Genomic DNA, 23178 nt, shown 5'->3' with positions numbered 1-23178 from the left:
CATTCATTAATAGTGATCTGAGACAAATGTAATTTGATAGACAATGAAACCATACTTAGTTAAAATGCAGTTTGGCTGTTGAAGCTCATTTATTTCTTCAAAATGAAGTTGAAGTGATCAGAGAGGTGTTTAAATTCTTCTTACCCCAGGTAGAATGTATCATCATCAGAACACCATGTGTTGGGTAAATCAGAACGCCATTTGCACAATTAGAACTGTAAAAAATTCAGATGGGTTTGAACTTCACCAGACGTTTCTTACTGCTTGTGTGGCTGATTGTGCTGACCTGCTGATTCCTGAGAGAACAGGTGTCTCTAGCAACGTGGTGTAATATAAGGAAATGTAATTGACACTGCTGGAAGATACCAGTCTGCTTTCTTTTCCCTTAGGAGAAAGAATTGCTGAGTGTGACATGTCTGCATGTGTTTGTACAACACTGGAGAGTGCCATTAATATAAATTCATTAATCTTTAGTGTAACTAATGCTGTCTGATCTGCCCTCTTACAGGAATTCCTTATAAACAGCTGACTGTAGGTGTCCCTAAGGAGATATTTGAGAATGAGAAGAGGGTGGCTTTATCACCGGCTGGAGTTCAAGCGTTGGTTAAACAAGGCTTCAATGTTGTGGTTGAATCCGGTGCTGGAGAAGCTTCGAAATTTTCTGATGACCATTACAGAGATGCTGGAGCAAAGATCCAGGGGACCAAGGAAGTCCTGGCTTCTGATCTGATTGTCAAAGTAATTGCTTTATTACTATATTTCATATTACATTCTTTTTAGGGAAACATATAGGTCAGGTTTTTTCTATATAGTCTGCTGGAAGTTCAGTAAATTAAGCTCCTTTAAGTTAACATTTCCATTATAAGAACTGATTCCATTTTAGTCTTCTTTGGGTTTGTTTTTTTTTAATATCTCAGGTCTGCACCAAGAGTAATAAATTTGTAAATGGCAGCATTGGGAAAACTGAGGATGACATCTTACCAAGTTTTTAATTACCTTAGAGTAGTTATGTTTTCTAGAGCAAGGTAGGCTACTTCTGAATTTTAATCAGATGAGATCCCTGCTCTAAGATCTCTAATTTTCACTCCAAAATTAGTAACATACAACTCAAGTTACTCTCTAGAGAGAGTTGCTTGGAATTTTGAAGATGCAAGTTTCGTGTTTTTCTCAGTCAGACCTCCAGCAGTTCCACAGCAACAGTGTGTTTCAAAAGCATTTGTAACTACATGAGTTGTAGCTGATATGGGAAGACTGCTGCTTGAGAGGTATTACGTTGTGCAGAGTCCTGAGGGGAAAAAAGACCTTAGACTTGATGTTAAGTCTTCCTTTAACTGCTCTATTTGAAGTTATCTTGTCAAGATTGAACATAGAACTTCTGTGAACTAGTTTGTGAACAACTCTTTTAAGTAGGTTTTTTTTTTGAAGACAAGTTGAGAAACTCAAAAGAAGTTAATACAGATCCAGATGAGTATCGTGCTGGACGTCACGCTTGAAATTCTCTGTAATAGTGAATTGCAACTTGATTAGTGATTCTTAGCCTGTACAGCTTAATTGGCAGGTCTGTTCAGTAATCATTTTGCATAAAAATGGTGGGGTTTTGGGCAGCTGTCTCATGAAAGCTGGTAGCTGCTGATTAGAGGCCATCGGACCTCTCTATGTGCTGACTTACTGCCCTGTCACCAGTATGCCTAGAGCTAATTCTAGTATGTGGGCTGCGGTTAAGTGCAGTTACTTAGTTCAGTTGTGCAAACAGCCTTTGACCCTTCCTTGTGTACTTTGTGGATAGGAATTGACAGGCTGCAGACTGGGATAAAGGAAGTGGAGTGTGTTTTGATTTATTTCCTCTGATTAATTTTGAAACTTGTCTCTTTCTTTAGGTGAGGGCTCCAGTATATAACTCGGCTCTAGGTGTACATGAGGCAGATCTTTTTAAGACAGCGGCTACCCTCATTAGTTTTATCTACCCAGCACAAAATCCAGACCTCCTGAAAAAACTTGCAGAAAAAAAAACTACGGTTCTGGCTATGGATCAGGTTCCACGGGTCACCATTGCTCAGGGATATGATGCACTTAGCTCCATGGCCAACATTGCTGGGTATGAATCTTCTTTTTTGTTGTTTTTTTTGGGTTGTGGTTTTTTTTTTTCCCAACTTGAGTAAGTATAGCTGAATTAAAAGCCCTGTGCTTTGATATTAGATATATCTAAACCAATTCTGCATATCTGTTTTCATACAGCTATTTCAAGCAGGATGACACCGTTCAAGGTGCCAAACAAGTTTCTTGTGGTCAGTTTTGCAACAGCTCAGAGCAAGGCTTTTGCAACTGAACCAAACCAAACTCTAAACTGAAGGGAGTTATTCTAATTCCTGGTCTACTTTGTCTAGTGCCTTTTTGATCTGAACTAGATTAGGGCAGGCTCAAAGATATACTTAAGACAGCTTGAACACAGATTGTCTGTTGATGAGATCTGATGTTCTTGGGAGGTAACTAACCCAAACACCACTCAGTATGAGTGCAGTTGCCATCACAGATGTAAACAAAAGCCCAGATACTCTCAGATATCTTCATGCTTTGCATTTGGTATTGTAGGTAGCGTAGTGAATTAAAATGTTGTTGTCAAGCTGACTTCTATTATTAGGTTATTTATTGCTTTTTAAATTTTTTTTTTAGTTGATGTCTGTGAAACATAAGACTTGGAGAAAGTGCCAGATTTTGTGAACACCAATAGTATATCTATCCAGTTACATGTTTGGTTACATCTCTGTGTTTTCATTCTGCATAATTTTATTAAAATACAGAAGTTCTTAATGCATTTAATGGTATGAAATCTACAGGCTGTGTCTAAATTAGAACTAATTTTACAGCATACACATCTCTATATGACCCTGCTAGAGACAGCAGAGAGTGGAACAGGACTCTTGAACCACAACACTGTTGGTTAAAAGGGCAAGAAAATGTGCACTGTTGTTAAGAGAAGACGTAATTACACATTATTGTGCTTTTTCGTATAGCTCCACTGATGTTAACTTGGTGTCTAGCCACCCATTCTTGGCTGGCTGCAAAGCAAATGGGGAGAAAGAAGTAGCAAGTGTAAGATATTTGCTCTAAGCCATATAGCTCTGCAGAGTTAGGGTCAGAGTATCTTTTTTTCAACGTGTGCTTGCTTGTCTCAGTGTGCTTGCTGCAAAATTACTGTGGATTTTGCAATTGCTTGTTCATGTTTCATTCTGTAACAAGCTTCAGGTTACAGCCTTTGAAGGTAGCTTCAAAGACCACAGTTAACTTTTGGCAAGTTTTGCATTTATTGTTCGGGTAAAATTTTATTGTCTTGAGTGAGTCATTGTGGATGTCCAGTATATTGCAGTGCAAACATTCTGTTTGAATTTGCATTCCATGGTTTCAAAAAAAAAAGACGAGAGATATTAATAAAGGCGGACTATTAAATTTGTGCTCAACAGTCAAATATTAAAATTGCTTTATCCTGTGCATAGTCAAATATTCGTCCTTTTGATTGTTCTCATGAATGGAATTGTACTGAGCCTGAGGAAAATACTGATATACTGATATGTGTTTGTCATTAATTGACAGTTACAAGGCTGTGGTACTGGCAGCAAATCACTTTGGTCGATTTTTCACGGGTCAGATCACAGCTGCTGGTAAAGTTCCTCCAGCAAAGGTATGTATAATTAAACATATTTGTGGCAGATATTTGAGTTCCTGAGCACAGCTAACCACTGCTGAAACTGTGTTAAAAGGCTTTTTTCCTGCCTCGGGGATAGTTCTAGAGGCTTCAGAAATTGCTGTAGTGACTTCCATACCAATTTTTGTTCACTACCTTTAGTGTCAGGGTTTTTTTGAATAATAGGATAATTAGAGCTTTAGTCAAGGTTGCTTAGTTTTAAACATCAGACTAGCTATACATGGGTATATTTTTTTCCTTTTTTTTCCAGATGGGGAAAGGCAAGGAAGCAGTTAATAAAAGCCAGAGATGTTGAGGTGTCTGGTGCATTGGAGGTTGCAAAGAAAAGGGTTGCTTGAGTGAAATTGCAGGTGGATTGGGTTGAAGAGAAATGAAAGTAGAATTAGGGAAGGGGAAAAAAAAAGAAGAAAAATTAAGGGGAAAAGCTGCACTTAACTTACACGAACTGTTAGCTACAGAGGATCTGGCTCTCAAATAAGTGAAGTTAGGAGTTAACAGCTTTTAAACTGTTAGATTTATGAGGCAGCTTTACAAAAATAATTTTGAGTTCTGTGTCCTAAGGTACTTTTTTAAATGGCTGGTTAATGAGATGTATCTGCCCTTGTGAAATCAGTACAATGCTGCCGCTTTTCTAAGCAGCTCTAGTTTTGGTTTATTCTTCAAGCATGATGATGGTATCGTTCTAGGTCTTGATCATTGGAGGAGGTGTCGCTGGCCTGGCTTCTGCAGGAGCAGCTAAATCAATGGGTGCAGTGGTTCGTGGATTTGATACTAGGTAGGTGTGTGAAAACGGTAATAGCTATCTGAAATTATTTTAAGATGAAGTAGTTTGTGGCTCTATAACAGTGAAAGCACTTGTTCAGCACTGAATCACAATTCCTTTCCTACCATTTTTACTCCATCATTACTACTGTGTTTGTTACACCTCAGAACAACCAAACCTTCCAAAGAGTCCTTCTCATAAAATCGTTCAGAACTATGCGAATAAAAAATCATGGCTTTATGAAGATGAGAAATTTAGGGCTTTTATCTGGAATTTCGTGTCTCTGTTCTTCTTGGGGACACAGGGAAAATGGCAAAGAGAGACTCTTTATGCTGTCTTTTATGGCTTGCTTTGATCGAAGTTCATACTTGCATATTCACATTCACCTCTACTGACCTGATCCCAGAGAGGCCAGTAGGATCTCTTTCAAGAGACACTTCTTTCAGTATGCTGAGGGAGAGAAAGAGATCAAGTTATTTTATTCATGAAACTCAAGATGAAAGAACAGAAACTGCAGCTGGAGCTGCTTTAAATGTCGATTTCCATGGGTCTCTTCTTTATGTTTGGAAGGATTATTTATTTTGTCCCATAGCCTTTTTTTAGAGCAATAGACGGGGAAAATTACAGATCACTAACATTTTTCTTCTTACAGCTATAAGGACTGCAAACTTTTTTGTTTTGTTCTATTAAATGGCCTTCTTATTGAATTTGTATATGCTTAGTACTGTTTTTGCATTAAAATTGCTTATATTGGGTTTTATGTAGAAATGACTAGTGCCACCTACCTGTATTTAAGAATAAAAATGAATGTATTTCCAACTTCATGGTCTGCAATATGAAAAAACTTCTAGTTTGTTTGAAAATCTACATATGCCTTAAAACAAACTGGAAAGAGTTTGTTTTTTGTAAAAGCATGATCAAAATCTGCCTCAAGCTTTTTAGATTTTTTTAAAATTCCCTTCTTAAGCATCATGTATTATTTTCGTCATAGTGCGCAATTATGTTTGTCTTAAATCCCCTGCATGTTGAGACTGTTCACCTAACACTGAAATTTAGTCTCATTATTTGTGACATCATGCAATGCAAAATATATTACACGTTTACAGAATAACTGTTAAAAAATAAAGGAAAAAAACCAAACCCACCCCCCCGCCCCCTCCTTCAACCAATTTTCCCTGTGAAAATAAGTCTTATTAGTACTTCCCATTTCACAGATTCAAGACAGAAACACAGATTGTGTATTTATCACCTATCTTAGGCAGCTTAGTTTGGGCTGTGAATTTACCTGGTCATGACAAGAGAAATGGGTGAGCAGAGTGAGTCAACAGTGAAGTTCATAGCTTTGAGACTTTTCTTGGGCAACCCTTCTGACCGTATAGGAAACCATAGACTGCCTGCATTCCTTATCCAAATACCTGTCTTCATTAAGGACTCAAAGTTTGTGATGCAATTACTTATTTCGCTAAATACTGAAGGTTGAGGGCTTTAGTTACGGTCTCCTTAATCCAAGAATAAGTTTTAGATGTCTTGTCTGAAGACTGCTACTAAAAAGACCAGAGACATGGTGGATTTTTAAAGTGGTTGTTTTCTTCCCTGCAATTTTCTTTTCCTAGAGCTGCAGCTCTTGAACAGTTCAAGTCTCTTGGTGCTGAGCCTTTGGAAGTAGACTTAAAGGAATCTGGAGAGGGACAAGGTGGTTATGCTAAAGAAATGTCAAAGGAATTTATTGAAGCTGAAATGAAACTCTTTGCCAAGCAGTGCCAAGATGTTGATATTATCATCACTACAGCACTTATTCCAGGTATGTTTTATGTGGAAGATGCTAATTTTCATTTATCTTATGCAAGTTGGCATGTTTTGGAGCTGCATTTGCAGTGAAAACAGAGGTGTTAATGATTATGTCTGTGTGAGCCTGTACCCTTCTCTGATAAATGCCTGCTTGTTAAAGTGCAAGCCTTTTTCTTCAAGTTTTCCTTTCACAACCAGCAGTCTTTGACTCAATAGCATCATGTTTTCTTGAATATTGCTATCTACTCCTTGAAAGAAACAAAATAAGAATATATAATTCTCTTGCATATTCATTGCGTCACTGCTATTTCTGCTTGTGCAGAGGTTGTGCACTGAGACCAGTGCAGTTGAAACAGTATTGCCTTTTGTAATTGAAACATAGTAAGGTAGAACTTAGGGTTTAGTGCTTTGTATTGCACAACAATTTTAATTTTAATCTTTATTTTAATGACTTATGATGGGGCTTTTTTCTTTTTTTTCCTTACTTTTTGAGTTGTAACATGGGATGTCAGTTTACGGAGGACAGAATTTGACTTGCCTGCGTCTTTGGTAGACTGGCCATGCATACTCTTGTCATATGCTTGGGAGTAAGTTGTTAGAGCATCTCTTCTCTCTGCCTGTGTGAAAAAATCTGTGACATTTCATTCTAGGTAGCAATGACTTGAAAATTTTGCTTACAAAAGGAAGTTTGAGTGAGAGAGAGAGAAGGGGAGACCTCATCTTTTGAGCTCTACAGATAAAAATCTGTATATTGCATTTAACTTACTATGCTTTGTCTTATCAGGCAAAAAAGCTCCTATCCTGTTTAAGAAAGATATGATTGAATCAATGAAGGAAGGTTCAGTTGTTGTGGATTTAGCTGCAGAAGCAGGGGGAAACATTGAGACTACAAAGCCTGGAGAAATGTATGTTCATAAGGTGAGCATTTTAATCTGCAGATCATTTTCCATTTGCATGAGTTCACACTGTGTTTGGTGAATGGTATGCTGATTTTGCTGTTTGGGCTGAAGTAATCATGTAGATTTGTATTTTGTCATTAGTCATCTCTGCAATGTTTTGGGGATTTTTAAAGAAACAAATACCTTTGTGTAGTGTTAATCTGGTGGTTAAGTATGGAATTCTTACTACTTAGATTTCGACATCCAGTGATTTGTTTCTGAGGATGTGGTTTGATGGCTATTTCTTGGTCTGCCTAAAGAGACAGCAATAGCTTCTTTGACTTGCTCATCACCTCCTGCAACCTGGAGGTTGACAGTCCCTGTCATAGCTAAGCTAGACAGGTTCAGACTATGTCAGTGTTTACTTCAGTGCAAAGCCTCTGGCCTAGGTCAGTATAATTCCGTGTTCAGGAGGGTGCTGTCTTTGTACACCTTTAGGTTCACCAGCATGAGTATATCTGACCTAGAATATCAGAATCACTTGTAACCCAAACTAGGAGTAGCATGGATTGGTTTATTAAAGTAATCAGTTTTGGTCTGAACAGAACTAACTACTTTTGTTTTGCTTCAGTGTTCATTGGCTCAGTTGAGAGGGCTTTTTTTTCCTTTTTTTTGGGGTTTGTTTTTAGTACTTGTGAGAAAGGAGTTAGAGAATTTGGGTGATGAGATTTAAAGCAGCAGATTTCCAAGGTTGTTATTTGGTAATGTGAGGACACAATACTGTTACTAGGGTAGCCTGTAGGTCATATTGCTGACATGGTTGTCGTTAGTTGCTGTCATTAAGTGGGGCTGTGTGTGTATATGAGTCATGCGTTGTGTTTGGCTTCGTGGTTTTCTATGGCTTTTGATGTAGTTGCTTAAAAACTGAAATTAGAGTCTATAGAACAGAAGTAAGCAGATACTTGCATGAAGGGTTTATATGGAGTGCTTTTAGTCAGAGGAGTATTGCCCCTTGACATAGTGTACAGGCACTGAGCTGAGGAAAAGAGCAGCAGTGGAGAACTGTTAACAGAATGCTGGAGCATTGCGTTAAGCCAGAGTTCCTGGAAGTGTCTGTGGATCTTAGCTGTAAATTGTGGGAGCGGTATTTTAACACAAGCCTGCCTGAGCATGAAAAGTGTATGCCAGCCTTTTATGCCTTCAAAAAACTCAAGAGCCTGATACCCAGGTACACTCATATTTGTTCTTTAAACAGCATGGATGTGTTATGTTAGGTCTTTACATAAATGGGCATATTACTTGCACAGCTAGCCAGCTCTGAGGAAACTACTTTTGTTCCTCCATCATGGAGAAAGTTGCCTCCAATGCATGCCCTGTAGAAGGACTGAGAATATGCCAAGTGTTGGGCATGGTAATAATATAATTATTATATTATTATAATTATAAATTGTAACTATTATTTTAAATATAGTGTAATATTAACTGGTTGCTTTAAGAAGCTGATTTCTTAGAGGATGGTAGGATTTGGAGAGGGACTATCTCTTGCACCAGTGCATCTTCCCCTCTGTGTAGGCTTGTTGCTAATAGCATTTCAGGTGGTGTGTCTGATCATGCTGAATCCTATAACTGTTGTGATTAACCCTCCCCTGACTTAATAATGTTAGAACCGCAGGTAACAGTTTTAGCTGGGGTTAAAACCAAAATAACTGAAACAGTTAGGGTATATATTTCTGGAAGGATATAATTGAAGAAACGCTGCTGCTTCAGGCATTGTGCTAATCCTTAATAATTTACTTGATTTTTTTTTTTTTCAGGGTGTTACACACATTGGCTACACAGACCTGCCTAGCAGGATGGCTACTCAGGCCAGTACTCTGTATTCCAATAATATTATCAAACTCCTAAAGGCTATCAGTCCTGACAAAGAGAACTTCTACTTTGATCCAAAAGATGAATTCGATTATGGGACTCTGGATCATGTTATTAGAGGAACTGTAGTAATGAAGGTAAGTCAATAAATACTGTCTTCTTGATTTGTGAGTTCGTACTTTTACACTTATCAGTGTTGTTGCTTTAACTTGCATTCAGAGGTACTGCATGCCAGTAGATTTCAGAAGTGGCTTGACAGACAGTGTGGACAGACATGTTTATATTCAGCTGAATATTCATCTGTCCCTTTTTGTGAAGGGAAGTGTCTTTGCTTTTGTCTTCTTGTCATAGTTAAATAGCTAATGCTTACTATTGAAACATAGGAAAAAGATGAAATTTGCATGTTGTATTCATGTGATAAAAGCATAGTTATTTAAAATGTATTTGAAACATCAGCACAGGACCAGAAAAACCTTCTCTCGTGGTTTGTTTCCCACCACCTGCCCCCAGTAAATAGTAAATATATGTTTCAGCTCTTACAAGAATAACTTCAGGAAAAAATGATGCAACCAGGATACGCAGGACACTTTAAGCTATATTAGGAAATAATAAAATACAAACTTAGGGTATGGGCTCTTCTTCTGCAACTGTTAGGAAATAATTTGCAGTTTAGGTAAGAGGTATTAATTTCTGTGTATTTATGCTGTATAATGTTGCTAGCATTTTGTAATGCTTATGATATCTGCTCTGGAGGAGACTTGCATTGATTTCAACTATCTGACCCCTGAAGTGGCATGTACAGATCAGGGCTGACAGCTCCACTGTTATTCCTCCAGAGGCCTGGAGAATAATAAGAAGCATGAGACCAATGCTTGGTACTTAGCTGAGGTCTGGGCAGGCTCTTATTACAGATCTGTAGCAGTTTTTAGTTTCAAGACCCTGTTTTATTTTGCATAAATGTTTTCCATTTAAGGAACTTTAGCTCTTTGTTTTGGTTTCTGCTTTCAGGCCTCGTGCTATGTTTCTATGAGGTGCTCCTCGGCACTGGTGTTAAATCTTGTTTCAAAAATGTGTAAGCCAGAATGGCTAACATGGTCAGGCTGTACTGACCATACAGCCTTTCAAACTTCTGCTGATGCAGAGAAGGAAGATACTCCTGTGGCATGGCTGCAGGATGTTAAGACTGATATGACTTGAAGGATTGAGAGTAGTCTCCTCTAACTAATAAAGCATCTGCCATGTAAACCTCTGTAAACCTCTCTTGTCAGGATGGCAAGGTGATTTTCCCATCCCCTCCACCAAATAACATTCCTCAAGGAGCCCCTGTGAAGCAGAAGACTGTAGCAGAGCTGGAAGCAGAAAAAGCAGCTACTATCACACCTTTTAGAAAAACTATGACTAGTGCGTCTGTGTATACAGCAGGTAGGCAACTTGCAGAGACTATTCCTCATTTGGTTAATACTTTTAAATGACTCCTCATTTAAAAGTACGTAATTTAAAGTAATGTAAAAAAGTAATTTAAAAATTATGACCCACTCATAATTTGGGAGAACAGTTAATTGGCTGGCGTGTCCTAATGCAAAATAGGTATAGTGTAATAATTGCTTTTGAGAGAGAAAATTAAATTTTAGAAATTTAACAAAGTATTAACATTTCAAGTAGCACTGACTCGTGCTGTGTACATATATGTGTGTTTGGCTTTATTTAAATACCAGTAAAATACTTAAAATTCTGAAGAACTTCTTCTAAGGACTCAGCGTGTACTTTGCAGCAGGATCAACTCAATGTCATTGCTTTCTTCAAAGTTTAATGTTGTTTGAGACTTAAATGCCCACAATCTAATGAAATGCTGAGAACGGAACATTTGTCTTGACAAGTAAATATTGGGTCTTCTAGTCATTTAGGATTCTGTGAGCATCAGAACTTCTGCATGAATCTGTGCACAAAACTCCATTTTGCTTTTAGCTCAATACTGGGCTCTGTTGAACAGAGTTTAAATGTAGGAAACCATTGAAAAGTTACAGAAAAGTTTCGCTGTGCTTTTCTTCTAGGTTTAGGTGGCGTGTTAGGATTGGGCATTGCAGCTCCTAATACCGCTTTCACGCAAATGGTGACGACATTTGGCCTAGCTGGAATAGTGGGGTACCATACAGTATGGGGTGTGACTCCTGCTCTTCACTCTCCACTCATGTCAGTGACTAATGCTATCTCAGGTAAGTAGCTGTGACACAAGTGCTTATTTTCTATCTGAAGAAGGCACAGCTCCTTTTACTCAAACTTTGTGTAGAAGTCTGCAGATAGACTACTACTGCTTTGCGTGTCTGAGTTTACTTTCATAAATAGCAAGGACACCTGAAACATACTTTTCGTTAGAGTTTCAAAAGAAGGACAAATGTGGTGCTCTGTATTTTTAATTTTTATGAGTGACTTTTCACTCTTAACCTGTTTGGTTTAAAGTTTGTTTTGCTTGGAGTGCTGCAGTCTCTCCTTTCATAGAAAATATCTTTCCTCCCATTTCTCCGAAATGTGGCTCTGAAAATAACTTGTTTTTCATATTTCTTTTTTTCCCTCTTTCCCCTCAAAACTGTATTTTGAGAAAGGCGGAAAAACACAGTCGTAAGTGGCTTGTAAGATTTTACATATCTGTGGGTGTTTATATGTGACAGGTCACGAGTCCAATCTACTTGGTTGTTAAAAGCAAAGTTCTTGTATCAAACATACTCAGAGGCTGACTCTATGCTTGAGACAGTCATTCAAAACTGTATTCATATACTAATGTTTTTTTCTGTTGAAACATGTTTGTATTGCTGAAGAAAACCATGGCAGTCTTTGTTTAAGTAGCAGTATGTAGAGTAGGGGTCAAATTTTGATCTGTCTGATATCTGTTTGACAGCTAAAAAGAAACTTGCTCTAGGTATAGAGGCTTTTAAGGTTAAATAACACATTTTTCTCTTAAATAGGACTAACTGCAGTTGGTGGGCTGGTGTTGATGGGAGGAAGTTATCTCCCTGAAAACACTCCTCAAAGTCTGGCAGTGCTTTCAGCCTTTATTTCTTCAGTCAATATTGCAGGTATGAATATTTGGTTTTCTCCTGAGGGTAACTTTAAAGCACTTTTATTACTTCTAGCTCTTTTATTGTATAGATTCCAGAAACACTTTTCTGGGAATAGGATCTGAGAACATGCATCAAGGATCTGAGAACCTTCCCCAAGTTTTCACAGTAGTTATTGTATCTGATTTGCACACCTTGTGGTGTAACTTTTTGTTAGGGAAACATTTACATGTGCATTTTTCTTTTACAGTGTCTTTTGGTTGATGATTATGTGAAATACCTTTTCCTGTATATCTCAAGATGGTACTGCATTTGTCCTTGTATTCCTTTTCCTACTTGAAGAATATACTAGTGGCATAGAAAAATTTCTGCTTGCTTGAGGTTCAGAAGTCTCAATTTCCCAAATAAAAATAAGGAAGTGAGCAGTGTGACTTATAAATACTGCTTTTGCTAGAGTAGATTGGGAAAAGGACACAGTCATAAACTAAGCTGTAGCCTACAGTTAGTGTCGAGTATGGAGACAGAGCAAGTGCTCCAGGCTATCCAACTCCTCCTTTTATGAATGTCCTCCAAAGGTTAAAAAAGACAACAGGTTCCCACCCTGATTACACCTTTGTTTCCTGGTGGTTTTCCAGATTACTACCTTTTCAGAGGCTTTATTGGTGTCAGTTGCTAAATTTGTGGAGTAATATGATTTAACCAGTTGTTTCTTACAGCTTGGTATGTGCTTAGTTTCAGATTTTATTTTTTTAAAACTGTTCCTTTACTTTGGCCAGGTGGATTTCTGGTTACACAGAGAATGCTGGATATGTTCAAACGTCCCACAGATCCTCCGGAATACAACTACTTGTACCTACTTCCTGCCGGTGTATTTGTAGGAGGCTATGCAGCTGCTCTCAGCGGTGGCTATAGTATTGAACAGGTCAGAAGATAACTTTGTGGCTCTTAGCACACTGTTCACAGTGTGGCATGCTTCTTCACTGCTTGCTCTGTTGAGGAGTAAATACCAGTTAGCCATGGTCTTTTCATCAGTCACGTATTCTCAAAAGGCCCTTCTGAAGTTGATTAAGCTTGTGATCATACCTCAGATGCTGAATCTGCAAATTTTGAGAGCTTTGTTTTAGTGTTTTTCCTGTAAAGCAGCAGGTACTTTGTATTTATTGGACAGTTTTCTTAAATTACAGCTTAAATTTCCTTAATTACAGCAACTACAGAAATAATTTTTTGGTTTAAAAGTTTCTCAATATGCAAATTGGTGTGACAGTTAAAGTAGGTATGACATCTGAATAGGATGAGATTTCAGCACAGAGGCATGTACAGGAATTGTACCTATAGCATCTTACATTTTAAGCTTCTGTTTGCATTTGTTTTAATAGTAAAAAAAAAAAAATCAATGTGTATTGCCTTCTGTGTTTGGAAAAAGTTAATCCAAACATATGTTTATGCTGGGTGCTTGTAGTATTGTTGAGTTTTTTCATTTACCTAGACATATGCAGCTCAGTTCACTTAAGTTGTTTATACTCTTTGAAAACAGGAGTTCAGATGTGCCAGAAGGAAGTTCTGAAACTATTTTGATAATGAACAGGACTGTTTTGCTTTGGGTTTGTACTGTTTGCATCTGAACTGATGATAAAAATCAGCTTGGCTCCGGTATTTATGATGCAGATAAACCAAGATCATAAAGTGGGGAAAAAGTTTTAATAGATACCACATTTTAATTGGCAAAAATCACATCCTGTGCAACAGTTTCTCACAGTCAAGAGTTTTGACTTTGGTTAAGAGCTGTAACTTAGATATACTCTGGAGAAATCAGCCCTTTTGTGTCATAATTAGAAGGAATTTTATAATGATTATGCAGTTTGTCTCTACTTCATGCATGTATAATGTTTTTCTTATTTTAAAGATGATGTATCTGGGCTCTGGCTTATGCTGTGTTGGTGCCCTGGCTGGTCTGTCCACCCAAGGAACAGCTCGTCTTGGAAATGCTTTGGGTATGATTGGAGTTGCAGGAGGTTTAGCAGCAACTCTTGGAGGCCTGAAACCCTCACTTGAACTGTTGGCGCAGATGTCAGGTGCAATGGCACTTGGTGGTTCCGTAGGTACGTGTATGATTCTGTGAAATAACAATATATGCTCTCTACAAGCATTTATGCAGGCTTTATATACACAAAATACTGTATAGCTCACAGGTGAAATGACCAACTTACATTTATGGCTTATGTACATTATTTTGCAAACAAAGAGTCATAAGTCTTAGGGCTTTTATTAATGCATTAGAATGTGGTGAAGAATTGGAAGACTGGTGGAAAAGCAAGATCAAATCATATTTGTTAGGGAGACTGGGTATGCAGAGATGAATGAACTTGCCCAACTTCATACTTCTGTTTAGTTCTTGACAGATGCTGCCAAATTCTCTTTTTCACACTGGTTTCGTCACAGAAAATGCTGCATTTCTCAATGCTTAGTGAATCATCTAAGAACATGATATGCTTTAATCTTGTCTCTTAATTTACATAATATTCTTGTTGCATAAAATACACATATGCAGCTTACAGTTAAATGCCATAACAATTTCTAGAATTTTCCATTGGAACAGGCACATGTGGGCATGATTTCATTGCATACTGAACTGCGATAGATTAATTTCTATCTGCACAGCTTGGTTGTTTTGTAAGACTTCCCTCCTGTCTTCAATTCTCAATAGGTCTGACGATTGCTAAACGCATCCAGATTACAGATCTGCCTCAGCTAGTGGCTGCTTTCCACAGTCTGGTTGGTTTGGCTGCCGTGCTCACCTGTGTAGCAGAATACATGATTGAATATCCACACTTTGCTACTGATCCAGCTGCAAACCTCACCAAGATTGTGGCGTACCTTGGCACGTACATTGGTGGAGTGACTTTCAGTGGCTCTCTTGTTGCTTACGGAAAACTTCAAGGTAAGACCTTCCATTCAGAGTTAAGTATTTGTTAAAGGCTTTTTTTTTATTCTCCAGCCCTGCCTTTACACTGTTCTGTAATTGGAAGGAAACGTATTTTGCATCAGGTAAAAGTTAGCGTTTTTAATTCTTATGAGAGTACTTTTTTCCATTTTAATTCTGTTTAATTTGTGTACAGCTTTACTTATGAAAGGTTTGTCTTCAGTGCTTGGACATACTACCGCTATTAATTACCAAGTTATGTAAATTTTCCTCAAATTATCTTGTCTAGGAGTCAGTGTTGCTTTACTGTCATTAAGATACTACCTGACACTGTTTCTCTAATTGATTTCATTGAATTTTTATGATCACAACTTCATATTCCTGAGCAGACAATTTAATTGAAATCCTCGTGTTGCTGGACTCAGTGAGCACTGCTAATAGTTATGGGATTTTTTTCTTGGCATTGCGGGCTTCATTTAAGTAGGTAACTTGCAGTATCAGTTGAGACTGCCTCACTTTAAACCATGCAGTTCATTGTCTGTTTACCTACTGTGCAAACTCCGTACCTCTTGCTGTTCTATTAAATATGCACTCTAAATTAAATACTCGCTAATTGCTGATTCTTATGCACCTGAAGGTTTCTTTATTGTGTTTATTTTTGGTTTTGTAAGCCACATGGGTTTTGAGAGACTGAGATAATACGTGTAGTAAGAAGTTCCGGCTAATCCTGTTGCTAGCTTTGCACTAGTTCCTTTGGGAGACATCTGTTTGCATTCTTCAGTGTTTCTGAGACCAGCCATTGAAGGAGGAAGCATGACATGGATGGAAAGCTGTCTTCTCTAATAATCTTTTGAAGGATTTGTCAGTAGTATGTATTTCTTCTAAGTAATTACTGTATTTCCTGTTGGTTATATTTTTTTCTCTTCATCTTACCCCCTTTACCCTATCAGTGATTTGTGCGCATGTCCCTGCTGAAACATCACTGCCTGTCTCAGACCACTCTACTGGTTTTGTTTGTATTTTTTTCTTCTTGAATTTTCATATCAGGAAAATTATTTCATAGCAGGATATGAAATAAAAAGCTTGTCTGTACTATTAAACTAGAGGTAGTAGGTCACACACTTCAAGTCCTAGTCCTGAGACTATCAGTTCATTCTTTACCTTGAATTCAGCTAAATTTAAATGAGACGGTTGGTAAGTAATTACTTCCACGAAAAGTAACAGAGAAACTTGCATTACTTTTACTGATTACCATGTTGTTTAGGAAAAAAAAAGGCATGGGGTGAAAATAAATCGGTAGTTGTCTTTTAAACTGAATCACACAAATATTGAACCCTCTTTTCTTCTCAAATCTTTGCCAATGTGGGAAGCTCTGTGTGACTGAGGGTACTGGTGAAAAAAAGCATTTGAAAGCAGGAGTGTTTTGTATTTGGGGTTGTCTGCGTGGTCATATTTGTCTAAGCCTGGAGCTTTAGAGGGACTGAGATAATACCTGTACTGAGAAGTTCCAGCTAAATGATTCCTATTACAGAATATCATACACAACATGCAAAGACTTGGGCCCAGAATGAAAGTATGTTTTCAATTAAAAAAAGGTTTTTCAAGAGAATAGGTTCTTGTCATTATTCCAAAACACTTCAGTGAGGTTAGGAAGTAAAATGAGTTTAAACAGGAGTTTGAAGACTTTGAAGGTGCTGCAATACTGAGTTAGCAGAAGGTCTCAGCTTCAATTAACTTGTTTATCTTCTGCCCATCCCTTTTTCTTTTTTAATTTTTCTTTTGCTTCAGTGTTCTCTGAAGGCAAGAGACAGGCTCTCCTGAACACGTGTGTCAATACCTGAATATGCATTTCTTTGCAGGTATCCTGAATTCTGCACCACTGCTCTTGCCTGGTCGACATGCATTGAATGCAGGACTGCTGGCTGCCAGCTTTGGCGGAATAATTCCGTACATGATTAACCCTAGTTATGCTACAGGAATTACGTGCTTAGGTTCTGTGTCAGCTCTCTCAGCCATAATGGTAAGTTGGGGAATTGTGGGAGATGTAACAAGTTAAACAAGCAGTTTGATCTTCAGCTTTGCAACTTGCCTCCTAATGATTGCATTTTGCCATCCTGAGTCAATCGTCACAGTGCCTGTATGCTAACTTGCAGTAGCAATTAGGAACTGGCTTCCCTAAATCTAGCTGTAAACCAGAACTGTTTCAGAGAACAGGCATGTATATGTATAATTCTTGCAGCTATGACTTAATGGAGCCTTATATATGATAAACTGATATTTTAGTAGACTTTTTGGAAAGTTTATCCTTAGAATACTTTAAAGAGCACTGCATCTACACGTTATCATGATAACTTACTGTTATCCCCATGTGTAACCTCCCTACTCGCTCACATCAGCTGCTGCAAAATTTACGCTGGATATTGCCATTCTATAAACTGAGACTTGTGAAGACTCTCAGCATGAATCATTTAATGGTGTGAACTGTTCCATGGAGCAGGTAGGATACTTTGCGAGTAAAAATAGGTGACTAAGGACAGATTGAGGGCAGTGGAGTGCCTTGCCTTTTGTTCCTCTCTCAAGAGCTGGAATTGATAGATCAAATCCTCAGACCACAGCTTGATGTCTCCTGCATTGAAAATACTGCAGTAGGTTATTAAGTAACTTGACATATTTTTCAGTGCTGCAGGCAGACCATCTTCTCTGCTCCTTAGCTGTGACTTACACTGAAGTGTTTTCTTTCCTTTTCCAGGGTGTCACTTTAACAGCAGCTATTGGAGGTGCTGACATGCCTGTAGTTATTACTGTCCTGAACAGTTATTCTGGATGGGCTTTGTGTGCTGAGGGCTTCCTACTGAACAACAACTTGCTGACCATTGTTGGTGCCCTCATTGGCTCCTCTGGGGCCATCCTCTCTTACATCATGTGTGTGGTAAGAACTCCGCAGAAATTTTGCTTGTTTTCCAAGTAATGAAAACCTTTATTCAGTATATTTGCTAGGAAGATAAGCAATCGGAAGGCTAAGCTGCTAGATATTTACAGACTAGAAAATTCTTAATTGAAAGTGTTGGACTAGATGTCAGTCAGCTCTTTGGTTTGGAGAGGTACGTACTTCTAAACTGACGAAAGCATTTGCATTTATTTGGGCACTGAACTTTTGAATCTGTGCTCAAATAGGTATCATTACTTGTGCTCAGCTGTTTTTTTTTAGTCAGATCACTGCAGTGTTGCTAGATTTAAGCTAAATGTGAAGTTTATCATCAGGAGATACTGTAAGTGGTGAATTTCTTTAAAAAGAAGGTTTGGGTCACTTGGAGTAATTTAAAGTTTGTTTTTTGGACTGCAGGAGTGTGCTTTCAGAGCAGCTACTTTGAAACACCACCTGGTGGCAGCAGGCTTGCATTAATGTGTTGATACTAACGTCTGTATCAGCAAACTCGAGCTTCAGCTCTGTGTGTGAATCATTACATTAGTAGTAATGGTCTCCTTTTCTTTGGAACATTTGGACAGAAGACTCTGGTTTTCCTGTGTCTCTCTCTTTCTTGTTTTCAAAGGTGGAGAAGCAATGACTGAAACAAAACTGTTCACAGTGCAACAGCTGCCAGTCTCCTGATTGTTGTGAATTCTGTTTCACTTCTGCTCTTGTGTTCTTGTGTGTTCAGTGTTGCTGTTCTGCTGTCATGGTGTTTTACTATGATCAGCCCTGGCTTTATTGTCTGATTTCATCTCTGCCGATAAGTAGTATCGTTACTATGTTAGGAATGTTCAGTATCATTCATTTTCATCTCTCCTGAGGAACAGTTTAAGAAAAGCTTAAGAAAGTGGTTTTGAGCAGCTTTGTGGATGTGAGTTCTTGTGAACAATCTCAGGTATGAATTTTAAAGAATCTTGTTCTTGCTTGAACATTTTTTATCTCCTTATCAAAAGAAAATCAAAGCATGTGGTTCCTGGGACACCTTTTTATATATATAAGTCTATATACATATATATTTGCATACAGTCAGCAGTTTAGTCTGTGTCAGTAGAAAGACGATGCTTACAGGCAACACAGGTAAGAAAAGTAGGTTCTTTAAAGATACAGTTCTTGTAAGTCTTAGTGAAAATATGATCTGTTCGGTATGTAGTCACTAGTAGGGATAGTTACTCTGCACCTTCATTTCCTTTTACTGTTCTCTTACATTTTTATTTATTTTACTGCTAACTTCTCTCAGAACTCAGAAGAGAGTTTAGAGATACTTAAGTCTGGTGGTTGGAGGAATCTAGTTGAAGCCTGGGGAAGCAAAATAGTTACACAGTGACAAAGTGGCTTTTGTCTATGTATTTGTCAAATTTCAAGAAGTTTAGTTTTTGAGGTAGTAGTATAGAAATCTTACGATTTTGTCTAAGCTTTATATAAGCTTAGACAATTAAAGTTAGTATAATTAAAATTATTTTGTATAAGCAGAATAACTTATTTCTAGTGCAGTGCTTTTCTGCTTTCATTTGTCTAATGGAAGTCGTTACTTTTAAAAGCATTGGTATAATCAGAAGATTCGGTATCATTGTCTTGAAGTTGCATTTTGGGAGAAAACATGCTCAAGAATTTCAGTAAACTCTGCTTTAGGCTGCTGCAACCTGTGCTACTGAAGCAACTGTATACCTCTGCCTTGCCCCCTGCCCCCGCTCCGTGATTTCCATTCAAAGCAGTATATTTATTGAAGCGTATCCATTACAGATGAGAAGGTGTTTGTGGAAACATCTTAATGGTTGAAAACTTTTAAAAACATTTTCTATTACTTATTTGTGATAAAACTGTAGCTTAATTATCCAAGGCCTATCCAGATAATCTCTTTGAGCTTGAGCTGATAAAATCAGCCAACATGTTTTTAGATAACCACTTAGTTTTTGCACTTGTATCTGCTTGATTTTTTTTTTTACCCAAACCTCTCGTGCCTATTAGTAGGGTGAGTTAAGGTCAAAAAATTGCAACTTCAGAACAAAAAAGCGAAGGTCTGTACTGTTCACTCATCCTGTGGATTATGGCTCTTTTAAAACACCAACACAACATGTCATCTTCAGAGCACTTGATTGTATTAGCAAGTCTTTTTCTTTTTTTTTTTCTTTAGAGTGAGTACTTGGTGATTGCAGCTGTAGTAATAGTCGGTGTGCCTCGAGGTGGGGAAAATGCTTCAGGTTGAAGAGGAACTTTTAATGGAGATGATGAAACAGAGCAAGAGATGGGACAGATCATGTTAGTTTTGTAAATTCCTTACTGGTCCATCACCTGTACTAGCGGTAGAGTTTCTGTGGGCACGGTGGAAGGACTTAGAGTTCTCAGAGGTCGAGGGTCTGCTTTTCCCTGGGCTGTAAGCTCCTGGCCAGTATCGTCTGTGTATGCACAGCATAGAGGGTTTTTTGCTGGTGGTTAGATTGTCTGTGAATGGTGAAACCTGCACTTTACCACTACAGACCACAATCATATATGAATAAAGAAGGGAGAATAGCCTATAGAAGAGTTTCCACATTGTCGCTGTGCTGAGTAGGTCTTAGCTGCTTTGATTCATTGTTGCCTGATGAGGTCTTGACTCATTCTGAAGCCTGCATGAGCATGAGCATGCCCCTTTTTTTTTTTTTTTTTTTTTTTTTTTTTTTTTTTTTTTTTTTTTTTTTTGGCCAGAGCTCCCTCCTCCTTCCTTGGCTCTTTGCTGCGGAGTCAGGCAAGGGTGTTTCAATCTCATGTTTGCTTTGTGTGGATTCACAGACGTCTAATAATATTTGAACTCTTTTCAGTCTGGCCTGGTGTTACTGTTGTCTTTTGGTTTAGGTTTGTATAGACAGTGCTCTGCTTCTTGTAAGCTTAGCATGCACTACATCTGAAGACTATATTCTTCTGGTTAGGCTGTCTTACCTGACACTTAACTGCTGTAATATACTAAATAGTCTCTTTTTCTGTTTGATGGTTTAATATTGTGATACACATCAAAGGCAATGTGTTCTTAGGATAAGAACTACTGCTACTGCAGACAGTGGGAAGATGCTGATTTCATTGCATTTATGCATCTTCCTACATTATCTGAAACAGTGATGATTTATCAGGATAAACAGAAGTTCTAACATCTTTGTGCATATTTGCTAGATGATGAATTTCACAAAATGGCGTATCTTCTCAGGCTATAGCATATAACCTGTGGAGTTTCATGATATGAAATGTCAGTGGAAAATTAACACTTGGAAGCACAGTATTGTGTGGGTGTTTCCTCTTGCCTGTATATGTGCCTCTCTAGATCTGTCCGTAGATACTGCATTGGCTTCTGAGCGCAGAGTGGATGTATGATACACATTTAATTAAAAGAAGCAATTTAGCTGGTTTCTTTACTTCTTCCAGTTTGTTTACTGCAATTACTGATTTTCCGTACTTCCAGATATGGCCAGATACAGCTTTGGGACCATGCTCACAAGGAGATGTGCCAGTGGTTTAGCCAGTGGTGTTTCCTGGCTGTTTATCTATGAGAGCCAAATTTTCAGGATGTGTTACATCTTAAAGCTCCTAGTTTAAGATCTCTTATTCCCTTGGGTACTCAGCTAGTAAGTTAATGGCCCCTTTTAGTTCCTTACAATTTGTTTTGAGTTAGCAGTTGATTAGTTTTGTGTGGCTACTTAGCTTTGTTGCATTCTTTCTTGACTTGATGCTGTAGGGTCTTCGCTTCTGTAGTACCTGTACATGGTGTCCATGCTGTCATGTAGAATTGCTCGAGAACTTAAGAAAATGTCTATATATGTTTATATATGTATGTTTAAAAAAAAAAAAAAGTTCTGTCATTAAATAATTCTTTCATATCCCTCTCTTCTAAGAAGAGAGACTAATATTTCTGTTTGTGTTCTGCTCTTTGTCTTGAGGTAATGCTGATGTTCTTCTTACCAGTGTAATGTAATGCATTAGAAGCGGATGTTTGACTACTGTTGTGTTAATCTGGGTCTTTGTTTTAAGGACCCTGCTTTAAAAAGTTTTGAGTTGTAACCAGGCAAAATCAGCAGATAAAGACTTGTCAGGAAGGCTTTAATGTTTTCGGAAGGTTTCTTTGTGGACACCTTCTCTCATTTATCTCCTTCAGCTGATCAAAAACCTCTTGTCTTTCAGGCTATGAACCGTTCCCTTGCGAATGTGATTCTAGGGGGCTATGGCACTACGTCCACAGCTGGTGGGAAGCCCATGGCAATTACTGGAACCCACACAGAAATCAATGTGGACAATGCAGTTGAAATGATAAAGGAAGCCAATAATATTATTATTACTCCAGGTAAGACACTCTTCACTCAAACAAAACGTTCAGGAGATGTACTGTTAAAAAAAAAAACCCCTCAAACCAACCATACCTAAAAAAGAAAACCCCCAAAGAAATAAACTGTAGCCCTTATTGCAGTTGCAACATAGCAGCAGCATGTCAAATGTTGACTGGGTCTTTGGGATCTGTTTTTGTTCCCAGGTCAGTCGTCATTACTCTCTGTAGCCATGTGTATGCCACTTCATTTTTCTTTGTGTGTGTTTCTTCAAACTTTGTCCCATTTATTTAGATTTTAAAATTCTTCAGGACAAAGACTGTCTTTTGTACATTACATGTACAGCTGTTGTGTGAGTTTCCAAATGCTACCACAGTACCAATGATACCAATAACAAAATATCTATCTGTTAAATTACTGAGAGGGAGGATGTTATTTGCACTTCTCATCTACTTGCTCAATTCTGCATTCTTTTATTAAAAAAGGCAGAAAAATATCTAAAACTTAGTATACAATAAATACTGGAAGTCAAGTAGAAAAAACCCTGAAAAGTAAAATCTTGAGGTGTCTGAAACTATTTTGTTGGCTGTAGGCTCTTAGGGTTCAATTGCACATTCCCTGTTAGGAGAGGTCAGGTACGGAATAAAACTCAGACTTGTTTTCCTTCAACTGAATGGTGGAGCTATTGTGTTAAGTTTATTTAGCATTGGAATGAGAAGGATACTGAAAAACAAAGTCATCTTTCATTTTGCTCAAGCTTAAATAGAAACATCAGTGAGATAGGGTTCTATTTTGGGAAGTTACCTTCATTTCCAACAAAACTGCAAACATCTTTAAGGAGATTGCCTCTTGCTCCTGTGGTCAAACCTTGAGGACCTTGAGGTTAATAATTTATAGTCCATTTTCTTCCTGGGCATTGTTACTCTGATGAATTAATTCAGACAGAAAGACAG

The 23178-nt window shown here is 38.0% G+C and overlaps 1 protein-coding gene across 1 annotated transcript in view; it reads left to right on the top strand.

The window, feature by feature from the left end:
* The window catches only part of NNT (nicotinamide nucleotide transhydrogenase), a 42164-nt gene that overhangs the window by 6214 nt on the left and 12772 nt on the right, over positions 1 to 23178 (top strand). Inside the window, exons 2-17 of the mRNA XM_010136309.1 lie at positions 509 to 738; positions 1878 to 2095; positions 3589 to 3676; positions 4387 to 4475; positions 6077 to 6264; positions 7036 to 7169; positions 8944 to 9135; positions 10267 to 10420; positions 11050 to 11211; positions 11959 to 12069; positions 12828 to 12973; positions 13955 to 14150; positions 14756 to 14989; positions 16831 to 16991; positions 17721 to 17900; positions 22086 to 22245. Of these exons, the coding sequence (XP_010134611.1) occupies positions 509 to 738; positions 1878 to 2095; positions 3589 to 3676; positions 4387 to 4475; positions 6077 to 6264; positions 7036 to 7169; positions 8944 to 9135; positions 10267 to 10420; positions 11050 to 11211; positions 11959 to 12069; positions 12828 to 12973; positions 13955 to 14150; positions 14756 to 14989; positions 16831 to 16991; positions 17721 to 17900; positions 22086 to 22245 (2643 nt within the window). The remainder of the gene's footprint in view (positions 1 to 508; positions 739 to 1877; positions 2096 to 3588; positions 3677 to 4386; positions 4476 to 6076; positions 6265 to 7035; positions 7170 to 8943; positions 9136 to 10266; positions 10421 to 11049; positions 11212 to 11958; positions 12070 to 12827; positions 12974 to 13954; positions 14151 to 14755; positions 14990 to 16830; positions 16992 to 17720; positions 17901 to 22085; positions 22246 to 23178) is intronic.

The sequence above is a fragment of the Buceros rhinoceros genome, unplaced genomic scaffold, assembly GCF_000710305.1.
Source record: "Buceros rhinoceros silvestris isolate BGI_N320 unplaced genomic scaffold, ASM71030v1 scaffold1195, whole genome shotgun sequence".
Classification (NCBI taxonomy): Eukaryota; Metazoa; Chordata; class Aves; order Bucerotiformes; family Bucerotidae; genus Buceros; species Buceros rhinoceros.
Note: the sequence above shows the minus strand (reverse complement) of the source record. Positions and strands in the feature narration are given on the sequence as shown.